Here is a 19,393-nt window from a genome sequence, read left to right as displayed (position 1 = left end):
AAATACAGGTGCTGGTGGGGGTGGTGATACCAGTGTAAGACAAGGGGCAGTGGTTTTAATGGGTTATGTTGTTGTTGTTGAAATTTAAATCCTGCCTTCCTCTCAAAGGTGTCTAGGGCAGTGTTTCCCAACCTTGTGCCTCCAGCTGTTTTTGAACTACAACTCCCATCATCCCTGACTAGCAAGACCAGTGGCAAGGGATGATGGGAATTGTAGTCCAAAAACAGCTGGAGGCACAAGGTTGGGAAACACTGGTCTAGGGCAGGCGTAGGCAAACTCGGCCCTCCAGATGTTTTGGGACTACAACTCCCATCCTCCCTAGCTAACAGGAACAAGGGTCAGGGATGGTGGGAATTGTAGTCCCAAAGCATCTGGAGGGCTGAGTTTGCCTATGCCTGGTCTACGGCAACAAGTACACCAAAGAACCGTAAAACAATGAAAACAGCTAAAGACAATTATATCCAATGTTAGTCATACTCAGAGAAGATCTATTGAAATTAATGGACTTGACTAATTTGTTGTTGTTGTTGTTTAGTCATTTAGTCGTGTCCGACTCTTCGTGACCCCAGGGACCAGAGCACACCAGGCACTCCTGTCTTCCACTGCCTCCCGCAGTTTGACTAATTCAGGCCCATCCATTTCAATAGGCCTACTCTGAGTAGAACATCAATGGATAGATCCCTCACCTTTTATCTCTCTTGTCCAAATTAAGGTTTTTCCAGACTCATCATGCAGTAAGAGAGCTGCAATGAACAGCCTGTTGGCGCCTCTTCTCTCTCAGTCTGTTATGCCACAGCAATGTTCCCATCAAGCCCAATTCCAGCTTAAATGCTCCCTAGAGAGCCTCCTTCTATGCCCATGACCCTGACAGGCTTATCTGATAGTGGTGACAGCTGAATGGGCTGGGTGCAGGGAGGTGATGTTTCAAATTTCCCAGAATGCCCCTGAGTGTCATCATGGGAAAATAAAATGGCAGCTCCCAGACTCAGTTTCCCAGTGCTGGTTGGACAGTTTAAAAGGATAAGCTTCAAGGGGCAGGCTTCATGGCTAGGCCTCTCCAAGGTGCTGGAACCCCAACAGTTTCAAAAGGTGATGTCTGCTGACTCCATGGCCTAGAAAAAATTATGGGTATAATCCAACTAAGTTCTACTAAATGTAGACCCATTGAAATTACTGGGCCTGTGTTAGTCACAGGCATTCCCTTCTGAGAATGACTAATGTTTGCTACAACACCATAGTTTTAGAAGCCTGAATAAAAGTACCTCTTAACTGAAACAGTGTGGATGACATATTATTATTCCCAGCATTAAAATTTCTTTCACAGCAAGATTCCAAAATGTATCCCTATGCAGACAAGCAAACACCACCATGAGGAAGGCTCAGCTAGTTTTCCTGCTCCTTAAACATCCCAATTGCTACTGCACATAACATCACTAAATACTTCCTGAATTTCTGAGAAAGCAATTAGTTTCAGGGTCTTTTGCAGGGGGCACATTTCAAATAACTCAAGTTTGATTCTATGTATTTTTAATCTCTTATATTCCCCTGCTCAACGTATTTTCAAGCTGTTCAATGAGTTTTCTTCATGATCTGCCCCCCCCACTTGCCTCCTCTTCTCGATGCTGCTTCTCCAAGCTTGTGCTAAAAAGCAGAGTTTCTGCAGATGTTCCTTCATTTAGGGATGGGGTTGGGGGGGGAAGGGTTTTCCTTCAATTTGCAAATCTTGTAATCTAAGGCCCCAAAGTTAGCTGAAGCAGCAATGAATCCAGCATCACAAAGTCTGCCAGGAGACACAATCTGTTTCCCATTTGTGCATCAAGGCTGCATCCTTTTCGGTGGTTGGAATAGGAGGGGGCGATGCCAGCAGGAGCACATGATGCAGGGGAACCGAGCAGGCTCCATTAGACCCTTTTCAGAGGTGGGGGGGTCTGTGTGGAAAAAATGTCAAGGCAAGGATCAAGCCGGAGTGTGATGTGGAGCGCTTTTATGACTCCGTGGAGTACTAGAACTGGCCCCTGAGCCTACTGGAGGGGGTAGGCAGTAGGAACCTTTGCAATCTCTGAAAAGGGGGTGCCAACAAGCCACTCAAGAACTCTGGGAACATGTAATATCCTTGACAGGGGTGGGGAAACGTCTTCAGCCCAAGGGCCAGATTCCTTCCTAGGAAACCTTCCAGGGGCCACATGCCAGTTGTGAGCGGGGCCAGAGGCAAAAGTAGACAAGAGTAACAAATGCAAATTTCACCTTTCTGCACATAGGCTAGTTTCTGCACATTCATGCATCTTTCTGTTCTCCATCCAGGCAAGCAAGAAGCATTATCAGATTTCAAGGACACACTCAAGCCAGGCAAAAACACTCAAGGAGGGTTCAAAGCATGGCTGGCGAGGGGTGTGGCCTGAGGAGAGTCCCAAGGTCCCGACAGAGACGACTGGAGAGCCACACTGGGCCCAAGGAACTGAGATGTCCCATCCCTGTCCCAGGTTGAACTCCAGCCACATAGGGGTGGAGAGCACATACTAAACATGTCATATATTAAGCCAAAAAAAAAAGTAGCTGCATTGACCCATAAGAAAAAAAACCAACACCTAAATGAAGGCAATGCCTTGATTAGGCTGACCTTGTTGCACAGGGGACAAGCTGCTGAAAGCTAGGAACTGGGGAGAAATATGATTCAGTGTGCAGTAACTGCACTTTACAAAACAATATGAAAACTGAAACACAGACATCCTTTGAAGTAAGCACTTTTCTGAATTTTGCAATGTGGTTCTCCAGCCAAGTAATATGTGGAAAAATGTCTATAAAGTGTATAAAAACGTCCATACAAATGCATATGTTAGTTAAAATAACACAAAATTGCATCAATTTAGGATGGAGCTGCTTTGCAAAAATGTGTATGCACATACAAACGAGTTAATATTATGAGAAAATTGCATTAAAATGCAAAAATGGGGAGAAGGGCTGCTGTGCAGAGATCCTGCGTACAGGCTTTCCACAGGCATCAGGTTGGCTACTGTGATAAGAGGATGCTGGACTTGATGTGCTTTGGTATATGAGCAATGCCATTGTAGTCTATGGTAACAAAGCTCTGCCTGTTCTCTTGCCATCATTGGCGTGCGGCCCCCGGAAGGTGGCTCCTGGGGGGATGCGGCCCCCGTGCCTCACATAGGCCCTTCACTAGGTGCCCAATCATCCTTAAGAGGCACTCGCCCTCCTCAAGAGTCCCACCAAAAGGCAAGTGATGGAACAGAAAGCAGCTGTTCCAGGAACTGTGAGAGACAGCTAAACATTATATTAACATGTTTGTAAATAAGCCCTTCTCGTGCAGTAGATCGGAATGTGTGCAGAATTCTCATCGTTTAAACCAGAAACTCTTCCCCCCCACCCATTCGAGAGACGCCTGCCACGGTCGCATGTCTCACAGTATATGCTGCTTCCGCCCCCGTAAATGTAGTGCACACACGAAAAAGACAACCATGTATAGGCCTGAGAGTTGACTATGAGTCACTTTTAATACAGCCTGGCTCCTTGCCTTACGCCCACGCAACTCACAGCTTGGAGCCTGGATTTACAAGGACAAAAAGGAAGGGAACTCCATTTAAAAAAAATGCCATGAAATGCTGGCTGAGGCACTTACTAATACCCAAGGATCAAAGTTGCTGCTTACTATTTTAATTTGTTCGGTGCTAAAAAAAATGGAAGTGGGCTCTGATCCACACAAAAAGCTTATGCATACTAAATTTGCCCTTACTATATTCCACATGCAAAAGTCAACCCAACTGGCGGCACATGAACCTTACTTCAGTCCTGGTGATGGAATATGGCCCAGCATGGCAGTTCAGAGCAGCACTCTAGCAAGGCAAATTGTGTGGCCCACGCAGCCCTGTTCACTCCTGACCCCTCAGGTTCTGCTGCCTGAAGCAGCTGTTTTACTCGCTGCCTAACGCTAGGGCCGGCTCGAAAAGGAATAACAATACCTCTTTTTCCACATGCTAGGGTTTCTTTGGATTGAGAGAGAATGGTAATTTAATACTGGGGGTGGGCAGAAAAGAGAACATGCAGCATATAACTTGCAAGGACACAACGGCTCACTTGGAACATGTACAAAATGGCAAGGAACACTTAATCTGCAGGTTACCAAATGGGGCCTCATGCAGCAGCTCTGTGTGAAGGCATTTTACGAGGAACAGAAGAGACTGGAGGACCTTTGTTTGTTTTCTTGCTTGAGAAATGTAGCACATGTACTGACTCAGTAATCTCAGGTCAGCACAAAACTAACCACTGCTGGTGCAAGGGCAGGAAGTGAAGCACCATTTGCAATCCTCCTCTCACGCAACTGGGTTACACTAGGTCAGTTCTGCAGGCTGAAGCAGAGGCCCTTGAGCAAAAGGTGGAAGAAATGTTGTATGCTGCCCTCTTTTGCTTTCCTCCCTCCAAATTGGTGGAGCTTTCAGATCTCTGACCTCCAGAATATTAGCTGTGGCAGCTCAATGAGATGATCAGCGAGCTTTCCTGAGAGATAGCTTGACAGACACCCACAGCAACTACTCTTCACTTGCAGCAGGGTTGGGGAACCTGTGACCCTTCAGAAGTTGCCAGGCTACAACTCCCATTGTCCTGAGCATTGCCATGCAAGCTGGTGCTGATGGGAGTTAGAATCCAACAATGTCCGGAGAACCATCTCTGCCTGGAGCATACAGCCACAAGGTCCAACTCTATCTTCAGGCAGATAATGGCCAACAAACCTAGCCAGAGCACCATGCCAACCAAACACGCCCCAGATCTTTTGCATCGCACTGAGTTTCAACAGCAGATGTTGCTTAGCTGTTCAGTTGACAGGAAAAGAATGTTAAGAAGAGCCTGCTGGATCACACCAATGTCCTATTAAGTCCAGCATTCTGTTCTCACAGTGGTCAACTAGATTCCCCCAATGGGAAGCCTGCAAGTAGGAACTGAGTGCATCAGTGCTCTTCCCATTTGAACTCCCAGCAACTAGTATTCAGAGCTATGCTGCCTCCAACAGTGGAGGCGCAACACAGCCAGCATGGCTAGAAGCCATGGATAGCCTTATGCTCCATTAATATTCCTCCTTTTTAGGCCTTCCAAGTTGGTGGCCATCATTACCTCTTGTGGGAACAAATTCCACGGTATAACTACGTGTGAAAAAAGCCTTTCCTTTTATCTGTCCTGAATTTTCCAACATCCAACTTCATTTTATGTCCCCAAGTTCTAGCAATATAGGAGCGGGAGAAAAATGTCTCCCCGTCCATTTTCTCCATGCCATGCATAATTCTACACATGTCTGTCATGCCCCATCTTAACTCTTCTATTCTCTAAGCGGAAAAGGGGCAACCAAAATGATCAATGGGTTGGAGCACCTCCCCCATGAGAAAAGGTTGCAACAAGGCCCCAAAACCCAGCTGATGGGCTAGAATTTCAGCATTCTCTCAACTTTTTTTTTTAAACCCACATTTCGAGTCCTCGTGATGTGGCTCCAAGAAGGGCAAGAAAGGATGTGGGCAATACATAATTATGCAATGCTTACCAAAGCTAGAGGAGGCTGTAAAGAGGACTTTATGGTCAGATGCAACCTAGCTCCTTGCTCTAACCCATTGCAGAAGAAGAAGAAACCAAATAATAAAGGCGGAGCACATAATTAGGAATGACTGCAGCTCAACTACCCTTGACGCATAATCTTCCCCTGCCTTGCTCCCACTAAGCACAAAATATGCAGGCTCAACTATGGTCTTGACATCCCCATTTGCCCCTGGGCTGACTTCCAAACGCTTCTTGGGTTACCTTGGAGGATGGGACTGGATGTAAGTTATGGAGAGAAGTCCCTGCAGACAACCGCAAAGCGGCATTTGTGGCCCCCTAAGTACATGCAGACCTTTTGACCAAAAAGGCTGCTTGTGGGATTATAAACATCCTGACAAGCGTATAATCTCCAGTGTAAACAGCGTTGGGAGTTGTAAACATATCCTAAAGGACGATCAGTTAACAGCCTCTCTCCCCTGACCCCAAAGCAGCTAAAACACAATAGGCGCCATCCACCAGGCACATCTTAAGAGCAAGCCTGGTGGGAGCGGAATGAGAGATTTGGAAGATGTGCAACTCCGTGTCTCATTGGTTAAGCAGTGTTCAGGCTGCAATTCCACAGAATACAGTGGTACCTCGGGTTACAGACGCTTCAGGTTACAGACTCTGCTAACCCAGAAATAGTAACTTTGCTTCAGGATGAGAATAGAAATTGTGCAGCGGTGGCAGTGGGAGGCCTCATTAGCTAAAGTGGTACCTCAGGTTAAGAACAGTTTCAGGTTAAGAACAGACCTCCAGAATGAATTAAGTTCTTAACCCGAGGTACCACTGCAGTAGGAAAAGTGAAGAATGTGGTACTGAGCACAGAATACAGCTTTTTCTTTCCTTTTTTGTTTGTTAAAAGGAAGGAGGGGGAAAATCCACCCATTGCTACAATTGGCTATTAAACTGTTCTTTGTTTTATAGTCTTAGAAACAATATAGCAAGGATTTGGATTGGATCCAGATAAATTAGTCATGACTTAAAGCCACTGATTTCAGTGGGAACAAGTTCAACTACAGACTCGCCAACACTTCTACTTGTCCTAAGCTTGAAAGCCAAGTCCAAGAGGCTTTCTGCTTGACCCACACTTTCAAGGTCCCCTTGCCCCGCTCCTTTTCCAGGGGAAACCTGCTCTTTAGCTCAGAACACACAGCAATCCACAGAAAACTCAATTGCTGTTTGTGCCAATTGAGCACTAAAGAGCAGTTTTCCCTGGGGCAAAGCAGCAGGGACGAGAGGAAGCATGAATAAACCCCAAATTAGTCTAGACTGAAGCCATTAAATACAAATATACTGGCCTCTCAGATAAACTTTGGTCCATTAATTTCAATGGGTCTAAGTCTGAGTACAACCTAGTTGGTCAGATGCAACCTGCCGTGTCTGAAAGCTGAGGGAGCAAGGAGTATTTGGGGGCAGGGGGGAAGACACCTGCTATCCTTTGGAGATGTTACTGTTGATGAATCATAGAGAAAATTAATATCCAAGAATCAACTAAGAAATTAACAGAAGATGGAGGAAGAAGCAGGCTCTGCAGTGGGTCTTTAAAGTGTCACATAGCTCTGTTCTGTTTTGTTGCAACCAGCGCTAACACAGCTACCCATCTGGAACCAGTCAACTTACCCAGAAGATCCAATGCTTTTACACACAGCAAGGAGAGGCCTCTTCTCAGCAAAGTTATCACTCTTCTGAGGACCTGGATAGAGTAAAACAAAAACAAAACAAAAATCCAAAATGACTTCTTCATTCAAATAATATTTTGGTTTTACATTTTTTTTGCCAGTGCTTGAAATAGAGGCCTGTCCTCTGCAAATTATGGCTTCGCCAGTCACAATACCTGCATACACAACAGTAGGTACCTCCAGATGGTCACTTTTGTTGTGGGAGAGATTCAAGGGCATACCGGAATTTTATGTCTGCGCAGTTAAAGTGGATTAAATGGTTCTTGTCACCCAAGTTAAAACATTTTTTTGCAGTTTGGAAACCGACAAGCAAATGGTTCAAAAAGTGTGGAATGAACAAATGGTTAGTGGGATCACGTGTAAAACACCCCACAAGCAAATCAGGATGGATGCAGGCCGAATGCTTGTTTTCATACATTCTAAACAAATCTGAACTAACATTCAAGGAAGGGCCCTCCAGGTGCCCTCTTCATTGTGCGTTCCTGTCGATTTGTGCTCCTTATAGCTTCAGGGCAGTTACATACGATCCTGCTTTCAATATAATTTGCAGCTGCAAAAGTTTCAGGATGGACATACTGCTTCCATTCCAATCAGTGCATGCCCTGTAGCTTCCTGCTGAAAACCTGTAACTTTTCATAGCACAAATGTCCCGGGCAATGGTGCTATCTGTTCCTCTTTTTGTTACACTTTAGCACAATAATGCCACTCCAGAAACCAATAATACAGTAACACTGAGGAAGTGTAACAGAACAACTAGCAAAGCAAAATTACGTGGGGATGGCCCAGTATAGAGCCACCATTAATGCACTATTATTGTGCCAATGATGTGCTGCAGAACACACGAACCCCAAAAAACCAGTCTGGAAAGGTTCATAGTCTAACCATCCTGTAAACAAATCAGGATAAATGCCGTATAAGCCAGTTGCCTGAAAGAACTCAATGTCCATCACAATGCAAGATCAACGTGACTATGAAGCAGGGAGGAAGGCACCTGCAAAGATAGTTTGCAATATTTGCGAAGATCCAACAATGGGCCACTTAAAGAAACTCAATTGACTATAGTGCAGAATGTTCTGTTCCCTATTCAGAAATTAAATAACTGAGGAACAACAAAATGAACAACCCTGTTCTAAAAAGTGAACTGCGGGGCCTTTAACAGTTGGTTTTGCCTCTCATTAGAATCCAGGTTATTTGATCAACAGAAAGTATTGTTGAAAAGCCATTCCATCAAAGCTTAATTCACAGTTTAACTGTGTACTTCTAAATGCATTAATCTGAAATAATCTGAAAGAGAAAAACCATTAACACAGGCAAACAGATTTTTCACTCAACAGTCCTCAAGAAGATTAAAGAGAATGGGTACAAATTTAAGTGCATAAAAGGTTTACCAATCATCTATGGAACTTCCCCTTCCTAATTATCTCTTGGTTTATTCTGTGTTTAATGACTCACAGACAGTTTCACCATCAACAGAGCCTTCTGCGAGTCACATTTGCATTATTTCAACCAACCTGTTGATAAACATTTAAAGCTCTTTTTAAAAATAAGATAAAAAAACAGCCACTTGCAACAGACCAGTTGCTTCAAATATTCTGTATACCAGAAAGAATCATCTTACAGAACAGAATATGGAAGAAATGTTAACATGGGCTACAACAGGCTTCTAATTAGACCTCTTCTAATAGCAAGCTCAACAGTAAGATTTCGGGGCCTCTGAAAACAGCATGCTTGGGTGTCTGGGACTGGCAGAGCTCTTAAGTGCGTAGGGCAAAGGCAAGGAGGGCGGAGGTGGACCCAGGAGCAGGAGCCAGATATTTATGGGGTTCTGTGACACCCACAAGGCAGGAGCCAGGGCTGGAGGAAGGGGAAGAGTCTGAGCAGTCAGCGGCAGAGGAGGGGGAACAGGACATGTCAGAAGTGGAATGAGAGGCTGTTCAGGCGAGGGGCGGGCAAGCCCAAACCCTGACTTCCCATGCCCCACTGTCTCCTAGAACTAAAAGGGGCTTGAAAAGGCAAGCACAGTGGCAATTTCCATCTAGGAGAAGTCTCAGGTTGTGTAAGCACACTCCATCTGACGAGGGTACATAAGCCCAGGAAGTGTGTGGCCCCACTGTTGCTTCAACTGCTCTCCCAGGCACCAACCTGGAAAAGTTACGGTAATGCCAGCAACACAGTCGCAAGAAGCGTGTGCGTGTGTATATATTCTGTGCACCTTAGCAGCTGCTGTAAATGCATGCTTTTGTCAATAAAGAATTTAACTACTGACCGTTGTCCTCGACTGAGTGGGCACAGGATATCGGGCAAACCCCAAGATTTGCAAAAGAACAACCCAAGAATTGAGCATGCTCGTGGACACCAGGAGTCACATAAAGTTAACTCCAAGTTGCGGGGAAGTAAAACCAAATAGGGGAAGAGGGAATCAAGACCTTCTGAAAACATTTCTAATTCACCAAGTGTTTTTAGAAAATTACTCTGATTCAGTATTGGTCATTTGTTCTGAATATTATTAGTTCATACATTTATGATGTTTTAACTATTTTCTTGTTCACCGTCCTGATTACATTGTGTGTGTGTGTGTGTGTGCGGTTTATAAATACTCTCATAAATAAATATAACTGAATCATGGAGCATAAATGTTTGAATTTTGAGGAATGAAAAGGCACCTGCAACCAAATGCTAAATCCATTTTAAAACAGACCCCCCCCAAAAAAACCACATTTTTGGTGGCATGTGAGATTGAACTCTCACATTTTAGAGACAATAAAATTCAACAAAAACCACATATTCAGCTTCAACAATAGATTTCAACAAATGTAGGTTTTTATTACTACAGGCGTCCGCCCACTGATGCGGGGGTTACAGAACCTACTTAATTACGCCACAGCAAACAGAAAGGTGAATAATGTAGTTCTGGGCAGAATACGAACTGTGGCAGAAATGAAACAGTGCTGCATGAGCAAATGAAGGGTGAAATGAAAACGATGCCTTCTTACATTCCGCAGTGGTAGGATTTAATTCTTCTCAGTTATGGGTGGATTACATGGTTTGCTTGCTTCTGTGTGTGTGTGTGTGTGTGTGTGTTTGCTTCATATGTGCAACTTGCCACGCTACACCTGCCCTGTGCAACATGTTTAACAAAATGGCAAAAGACAATATGGGGGGTGGAGTTCCTCTCTCTCTTAAGCCCACAGCTCGCCAAATCCATCAAATCAAAAACTACCGAAATCCCGCTGCAAAGGCCTCTCTCTTAAACTCCTTTATTTCAAATCCTTTTAATTCTGTCATAACACTGTTGCATTTGATAGAATTTAACCCTCAACCCCCCGCTCCCCACCCCCACACAAAAAAAGCAAAAGCTGAAGATCCCGATAAACCACACAATTAAAGTAATGAAATCTGTCTCCCCTGCCAATGAGGCGTCATCTCCTCCGCAATCCTGTTTAGAGGAATTTCGGTTTTTTTATATAAAAAGAAAGAAAATGGGAAAGGGGGGGGGGAGTCTGTCATCATCCAGCCTATCTGAAACAAAGAAAAAACATAATGAAAGTTTCCATTAAGCAGAGGGAATTTCACAAGCTGTGTCAGACCGAGCCATTGTCAATTAAAAAAGAAAAAGGCATGCATACAAAAGGCAACCCGACGCTCAAAGCCTTGCCAAGAGTAGTGAAAAGGCATTTTCACACAGTTGGTTTGGCTTGGTACTTGCCTGGTCTACACATACAGTAACATGGAGGTGGGAACTGAGTGAACAGGGGACTTTGCCAATTTGAATCACTGGTGCAAAATAATATACAACCTGGCATCCTCCAGCTATTTTGGACTACAACGCAATTGTGCTGGCTGGGGGTCGACGGGTGTTGTAGTCCAAAACAGCCGGACGGCACCAGGTCAGCAAAGGCTGCTATACCACTTTTCTCCCAGGTAGGTATGTAAGAGGGCATCATTTTCCTTTCTGCTCTGGATTTGTTGCATGCAGTGCTGTTTCCGTTCCACTGCTATTTGTCTTCCACCCAAAATGGCATCATTTGTCTCACTGTCCACAGTCACAAAATTACAAAACTTAGAAGGTTGATTACATAAATGATGCAAGTTACATGGTCCTTACATTATTTCACCCCATTCATTTCATTGCAAATGAATCTCAATGTAAGTGTGTTTGTGTGTGTAATCAGTTACATTTTGTTTGGACTAACAGCAACAACATTGAATACTGATCATATGATTTCTGAACCATGGCATTAATCATTTTTGCTCCTGCTTCTGAATTCTCTGACATCCTTTCTCCCACCTCTACTTGCTTGTAGGACAGATGCACCTCCACTGTTGCCTACTGCTGAGACCAGCACATGTTGCTGTTTGCTGTTTTATGGGCAGAGTGGCTCTTAACTTGATTCTTAACCTTTATCCTAATAAATAGTTTCAGAGAACTTGTAAAAAATTACATTTACTGAAATCTATTGTTGAAGCCGAATGTGTGAATCTATCACCAAACAATTTCACAGTGGTTCCCCAATTCTTGTCTTGTGAGGGAAATAAAGGGGGGTGCAGCGCGTCCCCTTATATTGAAAGACAAAAGGGGGAAACCAATCTCAGGATGCTGAAGGAAGAGGAATGCACTTTTTACTAATACCCAACATATTTCCAACATGATAAAAAGTGCATTCCTTTTTCTTCAACCTCTTGAGGTTGGTCCTCCTATCCCTTTTTCGCCTTTTCCATTGGACCCATCCTGTGTGTGTGTGTGCGCGCGCACATGCATGTGTACACACATACACACTTTCCTTAAATCAAACATGTCAGTTATTCCTTAATAGTAGCAAGAGAAATTTGCTCCAGCCCTAAGTTCTTAACTTAGTATTACAAGGAGGTAAAGTTTGGTGGTTACAGCTGATTAAAGCAAGACTGCATTTAACCATCTTTAAAGACTGCCACCTGAGGGGTCCACCCGGCCAACAAAGGCTTTCATAAAACATGGAACCCATTAGAACTTTTGTCCAGATTTTAATATGTAGCTCTAAAAAGGTTTCAAGACCTGAGAGTTATGCTCTGTAATTTCTCTTCAATGTCTACACAGGACAGCTTTCATTCTACCACCATCAAACCAGAAACATGTCACTATAATAACCAAGACCTGCCTCGCCCCATCTGTAGGCTGCTTAAAAGCTGCTACCATTTTTGGGTCACCTTCTAAGTTAAGCTTTGCATAGTACGCCTGCTAAAGAATTACTTTTGTATTAAGAGACTGGCAAGCCAAACAGCCACCCAAGACGCCTGACCACATACAAGTGTTTTAAACATCTGCCTTCCTTTACAGAGCAACCTAAATAATTATTATTACTTTATTTAACACAGACAAACACACTAAGTCAGCCCTTTAGGTTGCCATATTTTCTTTTCTTTTTTTTAAAGCAAAGGCACAGATGTGAGCAATGCAGAATTCTGTGTAATTTGGAATAAAATCCAAGGCCAGGCAAGATGTTTCACTTCACACCATTATTCAGAGTTGGAAGAGCAACTACAAGGTTCATTTCTGCCTCCCATTTTCATGTGCTATCTTTCAGTGGCAACATGTTTGCAGGATACGATAGGGTAATTTGCAATTGGAGTAAAATAGCAGTATGTTCATGTAGCAAAAGTTGCAATGAGCAGAATTATTGATATTTTAGGGCTGTTCCCTGAATAAAAACATATTGGTCAGGTCATCACATGGGTTGCCAACTTTTTATATGTGTTGTAGTTATTACTGCTAATTTTTGTTGTAGATATTGCTGCTACTTTTTGTGATACACAAAAGGTGCAAAAAGACTTCGTCTATTTATTTGAATAAATAATTATTATTATTATTATTATTATTATTATAGTTATTAAACCCAACTAAAAAGTTATTTTAAAAGAGTCCACTGACCAGCGGTTGCAGTTAGGAAATTTTAGACTCTGTTCTTAATGGCCTTATGCAGGTCTTACGCTTTTTAAATGGCAATATGCATTACTTAACTTGCTTGAAAACAGGTTAAGCCGGCCCTGTTGAATTGCAGTGCCTCTATCTCAACCTTGCAAGTGAGGCCCTGGAGCCCTGCCCCAAAGTCCCGACCTGACGCCACCGCTGTCCTCCGCTACTAGATAAATTTGAAAGCCGTGGGACTGGACTATCAGACTTCAAGGGGGTCGTCCTTAGTTTCAAATCCAGGGAAACACAAGCACACACAAACACAGGCACACGTTGCTATAGAACCTGCTCAATCAGATACACCCAGGTATCTTTCCCAAACCGAAGGCACAGAATAATTCACCCAAACAACAGCGGCTTTATGCTCCTAAGAGCACGGCGCAGCTAAGGAACCCAACATCAAAAGGATTACAGAGCTTTAGCAACACAGCTGACAAACTATTAAGCTACAATGTTGAAACAGCCACAGAGTTAAAAGCCTGAGCTTTTCCTTTCACACCTGGGAACCAAGTGGCCTATCTCAGGGTACGATCTCTTTCAAGGAACATGCCAAGTCTATCCACCAGCAGCCCCTACTACATCCAGCCACCTAATTTTTTTTAAAAAAAAATAGCTCCCCAGTAAAATGGTGTTTCAGCACTGCTGATGGCTATCACTCCTTCTTTACAAAAATCTCTTTTATTCCTCTCCCAATCCTGGTTCATACATTGGCTATCCTGGGCCTCCTATTACAGGCTTTGCTTTCATCTAATTCCAGATACGGGTCAATAATGCATCTGGTTGCTTTTAATCAAGCACTGTGCTCTCTAACTAAGCTATGTAAAAAGAAACCAAAATACAGTGGTACCTCGGGTTACAGACGCTTCAGGTTACAGACTCCGTTAACCCAGAAATAGTACCTCGGGTTAAGAACTTTTCTTCAGGATGAGAACAGAAATCACACAGCGGTGGCAGCGGGAGGCCCCATTAGCTAAAGTGGTACCTCAGGTTAGGAACAGTTTCAGGTTAAGAACAGACATACAGAACAAATTAAGTTCTTAACCTGACGTACCACTGTATGTTTCAATAAATAATCTAAATGATTATGAACTGATCTGAATTGTTCTCGTATATTATAGAAAAGAGTACAGCAGAATATCAAACCTTATAAAGAAAGATGCCAGCACCACCAAGCGAAAACTGATTTGCCAGCTTTTCATTGTTACAATACAGGCTAGAAACTTGATTTTGAATCAAAGCAGAGGTTCTTGGGCTGCTGAGGTCAGTACTCAACAGCAGATTCACAATTTGTGGAGCACATGGTATTGTCTAAGCAAACGAAAAATGGCAACTCTGTCCCGGATTCAGGTTCTTAGTTCACAGCCCCAGCCGGTCACTGAAGCACTTGCCTGATGGCCAAAGTAGATGCAACAGCCACCGCCATGTTTGTGTAATCACATGCTTGTTTTGCTGACATACAATGTGGTGCCCTCCAGATGCTGCTCAACTCCAACTCCCATCGTCCCTGGCCATTGATCACATATGCTAGGCTAGTTGGAGTCCAACAACCTTGGGAGGACTCTACATTAAGCTACTGTTGAATTAGGCCAGTGGTTTTCAGCCAGTGTGCCATGGTACACTGGGGTGCTGCGGGCAACACTGGTCTCTGTCCCTCTTTCCTTTCCTCCCTCCTCTGATGCCCTCTCACATCTTTGCCTCCCAAAGGCTTGCACAGATGTTTGTTGCAGCAGCCCTGGCTACAATGTCCGCAAGCAAATGGTGCCCCTGGAGCTGTCTATGGGGTACTGGCTGCCAGGAGCTGATCTGGCCTCAGAGTTAGCAAGCAAGCAGGTGAGGGAGCCCAGGCAGTCAGCCCTGTTGAGAATGGACAGACAAGTCCCCATGGGGCAGTGTGAGGAGGCACCTCTCTTTGGGGCTGGGGGAGGGGCAGCTCAGAGACCAGAGGGGGAAGGAGAGAAGACTGAGGGAGGGTGTTCGAAAAAAGGTGAGAGGCTGCCAGCTCTGCAGGCAAGGGGTGACATAACTGGGCTCCTGAGCCCCACATGGGTGCCACAGAAAGAATTTAGTTGGTCAAGGGAGCCATGGACTCAAAAAGGTTGAAAACCTCTGAATTAGGCTTTGGATACTTGGCAGAACATGGTGTTAATTGGTTACATTGTTGGTTACCTTGGTGGGAGAGGGAAGGAGATCTGAGTTTAGAATCCAAATTTCACCCTTCCTGCTCCCTCCGTCCACACCCCACAGTCAGTTGCCCAAAACCTTTTGCCCATCCCAGACACTAGAAATAGGCTAGACCAAGAGAAAAGCAGAGGAATGAATCACAGGGACTGAAAGTGAAGGGTTCAGCTCACCCTGCATAAAAAAACCACAGGTGTCACTCTTGCAGGGTCAGGTGAATGGCAAAACAAAAAGGGATGCTCACATTCCATTGACAGAATGTGTGAACATTTGGACAACAAGCAACTAGGATGATTAGAAGAGATCAAGGTGGGAGGGTTAATACACAGGATTTTGTACTTACTAATCTGTGGTGATGGCAGAACCCGAGCAGCTCGGACAGGGCCGTGTCGGATGGAGTAAAGTTCCTGAGCCTCGCCGCTGATCTGTGTAACAGAATAAATAAGCACAGACACCTTAGCAAAGGCTTTTGTTGTCCCTTGCTTAGCATTCTAAAGCAACTTCAATGGTTTGTGTCAATAGTGTTTACTTGGTGTTTTTTTTTAAAAAAAAGAAATATCCAGAAAATTACAATAATAGTTCTGATTCTCTTGTAATCTGGGTGGGAAAAGAATTATTTATTTCTTCCTTCTATCATTTCCCCTGATGAAAAGCTCTTTCCACAACAACAGACACTGCAACAACTGCAAAACCTGAGAGTCCAATACTGCCTTATGTGGGGCTATAGGTATGTTTTTGTTCTTGTTTTTATGATGTATTTTGTGTTGTATTTTATGCTGTGAACCACCATGACATCTACAGATGATGAATTTAATAAATAATAAATAATAACAATCAGCCATTATTTTTTGCTTACATGAAAAACTACTAGATTATGATGGCTACATGTTTGCTCTGGGATTAGAGGCATTATGGCATGTATATAGCCAAGTTATACTCAGAGTAGACCCACTGAAATTAAAGGGTGTAAGTTGGGCATGTCCACTGATTTCAACAGGTCTGAATATGATACATACTGGATACAACTCAACTCCTCTGAATACCAGCGAGTGGGGGTCATGAGGAGGAGAACCTTCCTGTGCTCATATCCTGCTGAGGGAGCTTCCCATAAGCATCTGATGCAGAACAGTAGGAAACAGAATGGTGGACTAGACAGGCCTTTGGCTTGATCCAGCAGGACTCTCCTTATGAGAAAGCTGGAGTCTCTTTCCCAACCTAGCAGTTTGAAAGCACGCCAATGCAAGTAGGTAAATAGGTACCACTGCAGCGGGAAGGTAAATGGCGTTTTCATGCAGTCTGGTTTCTGTCACGGTGTTCCATTGTGCCAGAAACGGTTTACTCATGCTGGCCACATGACCCAGAAAGCTGTCTGTGGACAAACACTGGCTCCCTCGACCTGAAAACGAGATGAGGGCCGCAGCCCCATAGTCGCCTTTGACTGGACTTAACCATCCAGAGGTCCTTTATCTTTACCTTTACTTTATATTTAAAGCAGATATATTCCCCTCACAAAGTTCCAGTTCCAGCACCCTTAACAAACTACAGTTCCCAGGATTCTTTGGGATGTTTAAAGTGCTATGATACTGTTTTACATATATAGTGCCATTGTTTAGAGAATGTAAGGAGCAGCAGGAGCCTCTCCCGCTGCTCAGATGAGGCCAAGTCTGTTTTGTTTTTCCTTCTCTAAACCGCAGGATAAAGGAGCGTTAAAAAAAAAAGGGGGAACTGCCAAGGGCGCTCACACCTAATAAGCAGATCTGAGGACCCCTGCTTTAATTAATTTGGTCATTAATGGAATCCTAGAAGAGATCAGTTCAGGGTTAGTCGAGGAATAATTCTTCCAGACTTCCTGTAAGCGGCTCATCAGAACTGTTTGGTAATGGATCCGATACGGAATGTCAAACATTCTGGGAAAATGGCAAACATTACGAAGCAATGTGCCAAATCGAAAAGAACTTAAAACAGATGTAATGAAGCTAAACCTCTTAAAGCCAACAACATGCTGACATAGAGAGAACCCCAGAATAAATTTGGCAAAGCAAGCAGCATACAATGTCAGGAACCAGGTGGAGACTGAGTGAAAGGGGTTACAAATCCAGAAATACAATGGTGCCCCGCAAGACGAATGCCTCGCAAAACGAAAAACGCGCAAGACGAAAGGGTTCTTCGGTTTTTGCGTCGCTTCGCTAAACGAATTCCCCTATGGGCTTACTTCACAAGACGAAACGTCTTGCGAGTTCTTGCAAGTTTTTTTCCTTTTTCTTAAAGCCACTAAGCCGCTCAGCTGTTAATAGCCGCTAAGCCGCTAATAGCTGTGCTTCGCAAGACGAAAAAACCACAAGACGAAGAGACTCGCGGAACGGATTAATTTCATCTTGCGAGGCACCACTGTACTAAGCTGCAAGTCCACACAAAGTTCTAAAAATGTTTCTAAAAACTCATGGAGGATACAATGATCAAGGGCTACTAGCCATGACAGCAATGTTCTACCTTCACTGTCAGAAGAAGTATGAGAAGGTCTCTTCTCATGTTCTTAATAATTACATATGCACCAACCCTAAGCAGAGCTAACCTTAACCCAGGTTCCTTCTTGATGACAGTTTTCAGAGCAAACAACTCATATGCAAAGCTGGGAATTCTTTGCCCTGGCTTCTGACACTTGAGGTGTATATTTTAAAGACCTACTTTACTTTTGTGGTTGTAAGTCGTTTTAAACTGTTTTTAATATTATGTTGCAACCTGCCACCAACCTAAGGAGCTCCAGACAATCATGCAGGAAGGAGGGAAAAGCAAAAGGGCTACTGGATCCCCAGTTCCCAAACTTGCCATCTCTTCAGAGACTCCCAGATGGAGTTTGTAAAGAAACATAATTAGAAGAACAGATGAGGGGAGGGGGGCACTTTAAATTGTTCAAAAAGCACCTGTGGCAAAACAGAAACCTGCTCATCATGGCTACCATTTTGGACACATTCCACCTAAGTGGCGAATCCCCGGTGGAAACTCCTTTATAAGCATCTACACGCAGAAACACTCCTTTGCCTCTCAAAAAGCCAAGGACATTCTGAGACAGGTTTTAAGAATGAGATATGAGGGCTTAAAAGCAGCCTCAGGTGTTCCTTGCCACAGAAGGGCAAGCTGACAGCCATCACTGCAGGCAGGGGACTTGCCAGCTCCGGCTACATGAGGAACAAAGTCACTGGTCCATTGACTTTAAAAACACAAGAGGCCTGCATCTGAGGCGCAAGGAGCCCGTTTGTCAAACCTAAGTGCAGCATCACACCCACCCCATCTGCGAGAGAGAGAGAGAAAAAGACAGAGGGAGCTGAAGTTGTGCCTTCTGTCCCTTTCCCAGTTGCAGCCGGTATTTTAAGCAGGAGGAAAAGAAGACGATGAAGAAAAAAAGAAACACTTCATTTGAATCAATGTCTTAATTCCTGATGACAGGCTTTGTTGTCTGGAAGCATACCAGTTTGAATCCATAACAAACACACACAAAATGGGATATTATTCCCCTTACTGTGCGAACAAATATTTTCCGACCGTAGAAAATAACTTACATGTGGGGAGGGAGGGGAGAGAAAGAGAAATATAAATAAATAAAAGATGAAGAAGAAAGGCGTGACAACCCAGAAGAGAAATCAAAACTGGGAATTCAAGCGCTGGTACAGAAACAGACAAAACACGATTTTGCTTGTACCGAGGAAAATGTTGGCTTCTGAATCCTCCAGGATAATGTCAAGTATGCTCTAAAATATTAAAGTACGCTTCTCCCCTACCCCCAAAGCAGAATTGTTAGAACTATAGTTTACCCCACACAGAGCTACACTTCCCAGCGCCCTTAGGAAACTACAGTTCCAAATATTCAGCTTCTCCTGCCTCTGGTTGGTGCTATAGTGGCCCATTTCAACATTACAGCTTCAGCACAGAGGATGTCAAGATGGGTTTCCTTTGGGATATGCCCCACTCAGCAGTCAGAATGTTTTAGCATTCTTGGGGCTTCCTATCACAGTCG

The 19,393-nt window shown here is 43.9% G+C and overlaps 1 protein-coding gene across 4 annotated transcripts in view; it reads right to left on the bottom strand.

The window, feature by feature from the left end:
* Positions 1 to 19,393, bottom strand: part of BCAS3 (BCAS3 microtubule associated cell migration factor) — a 454,578-nt gene that overhangs the window by 419,288 nt on the left and 15,897 nt on the right. For all 4 annotated transcript variants that reach the window (XM_081890294.1, XM_081890296.1, XM_081890293.1 and 1 more), the window contains exons 6-7: positions 15,725 to 15,806; positions 7,198 to 7,270 (exon numbers count right to left, since the gene is read on the bottom strand). In XM_081890294.1, coding sequence (XP_081746420.1) covers positions 7,198 to 7,270; positions 15,725 to 15,806 — 155 coding nt within the window. The remainder of the gene's footprint in view (positions 1 to 7,197; positions 7,271 to 15,724; positions 15,807 to 19,393) is intronic.

This window comes from Podarcis melisellensis (assembly GCF_964234715.1).
Source record: "Podarcis melisellensis genome assembly, chromosome: 15".
NCBI lineage: Eukaryota > Metazoa > Chordata > Lepidosauria > Squamata > Lacertidae > Podarcis > Podarcis melisellensis.
This window is presented reverse-complemented; position numbering and strand designations above follow the sequence as displayed.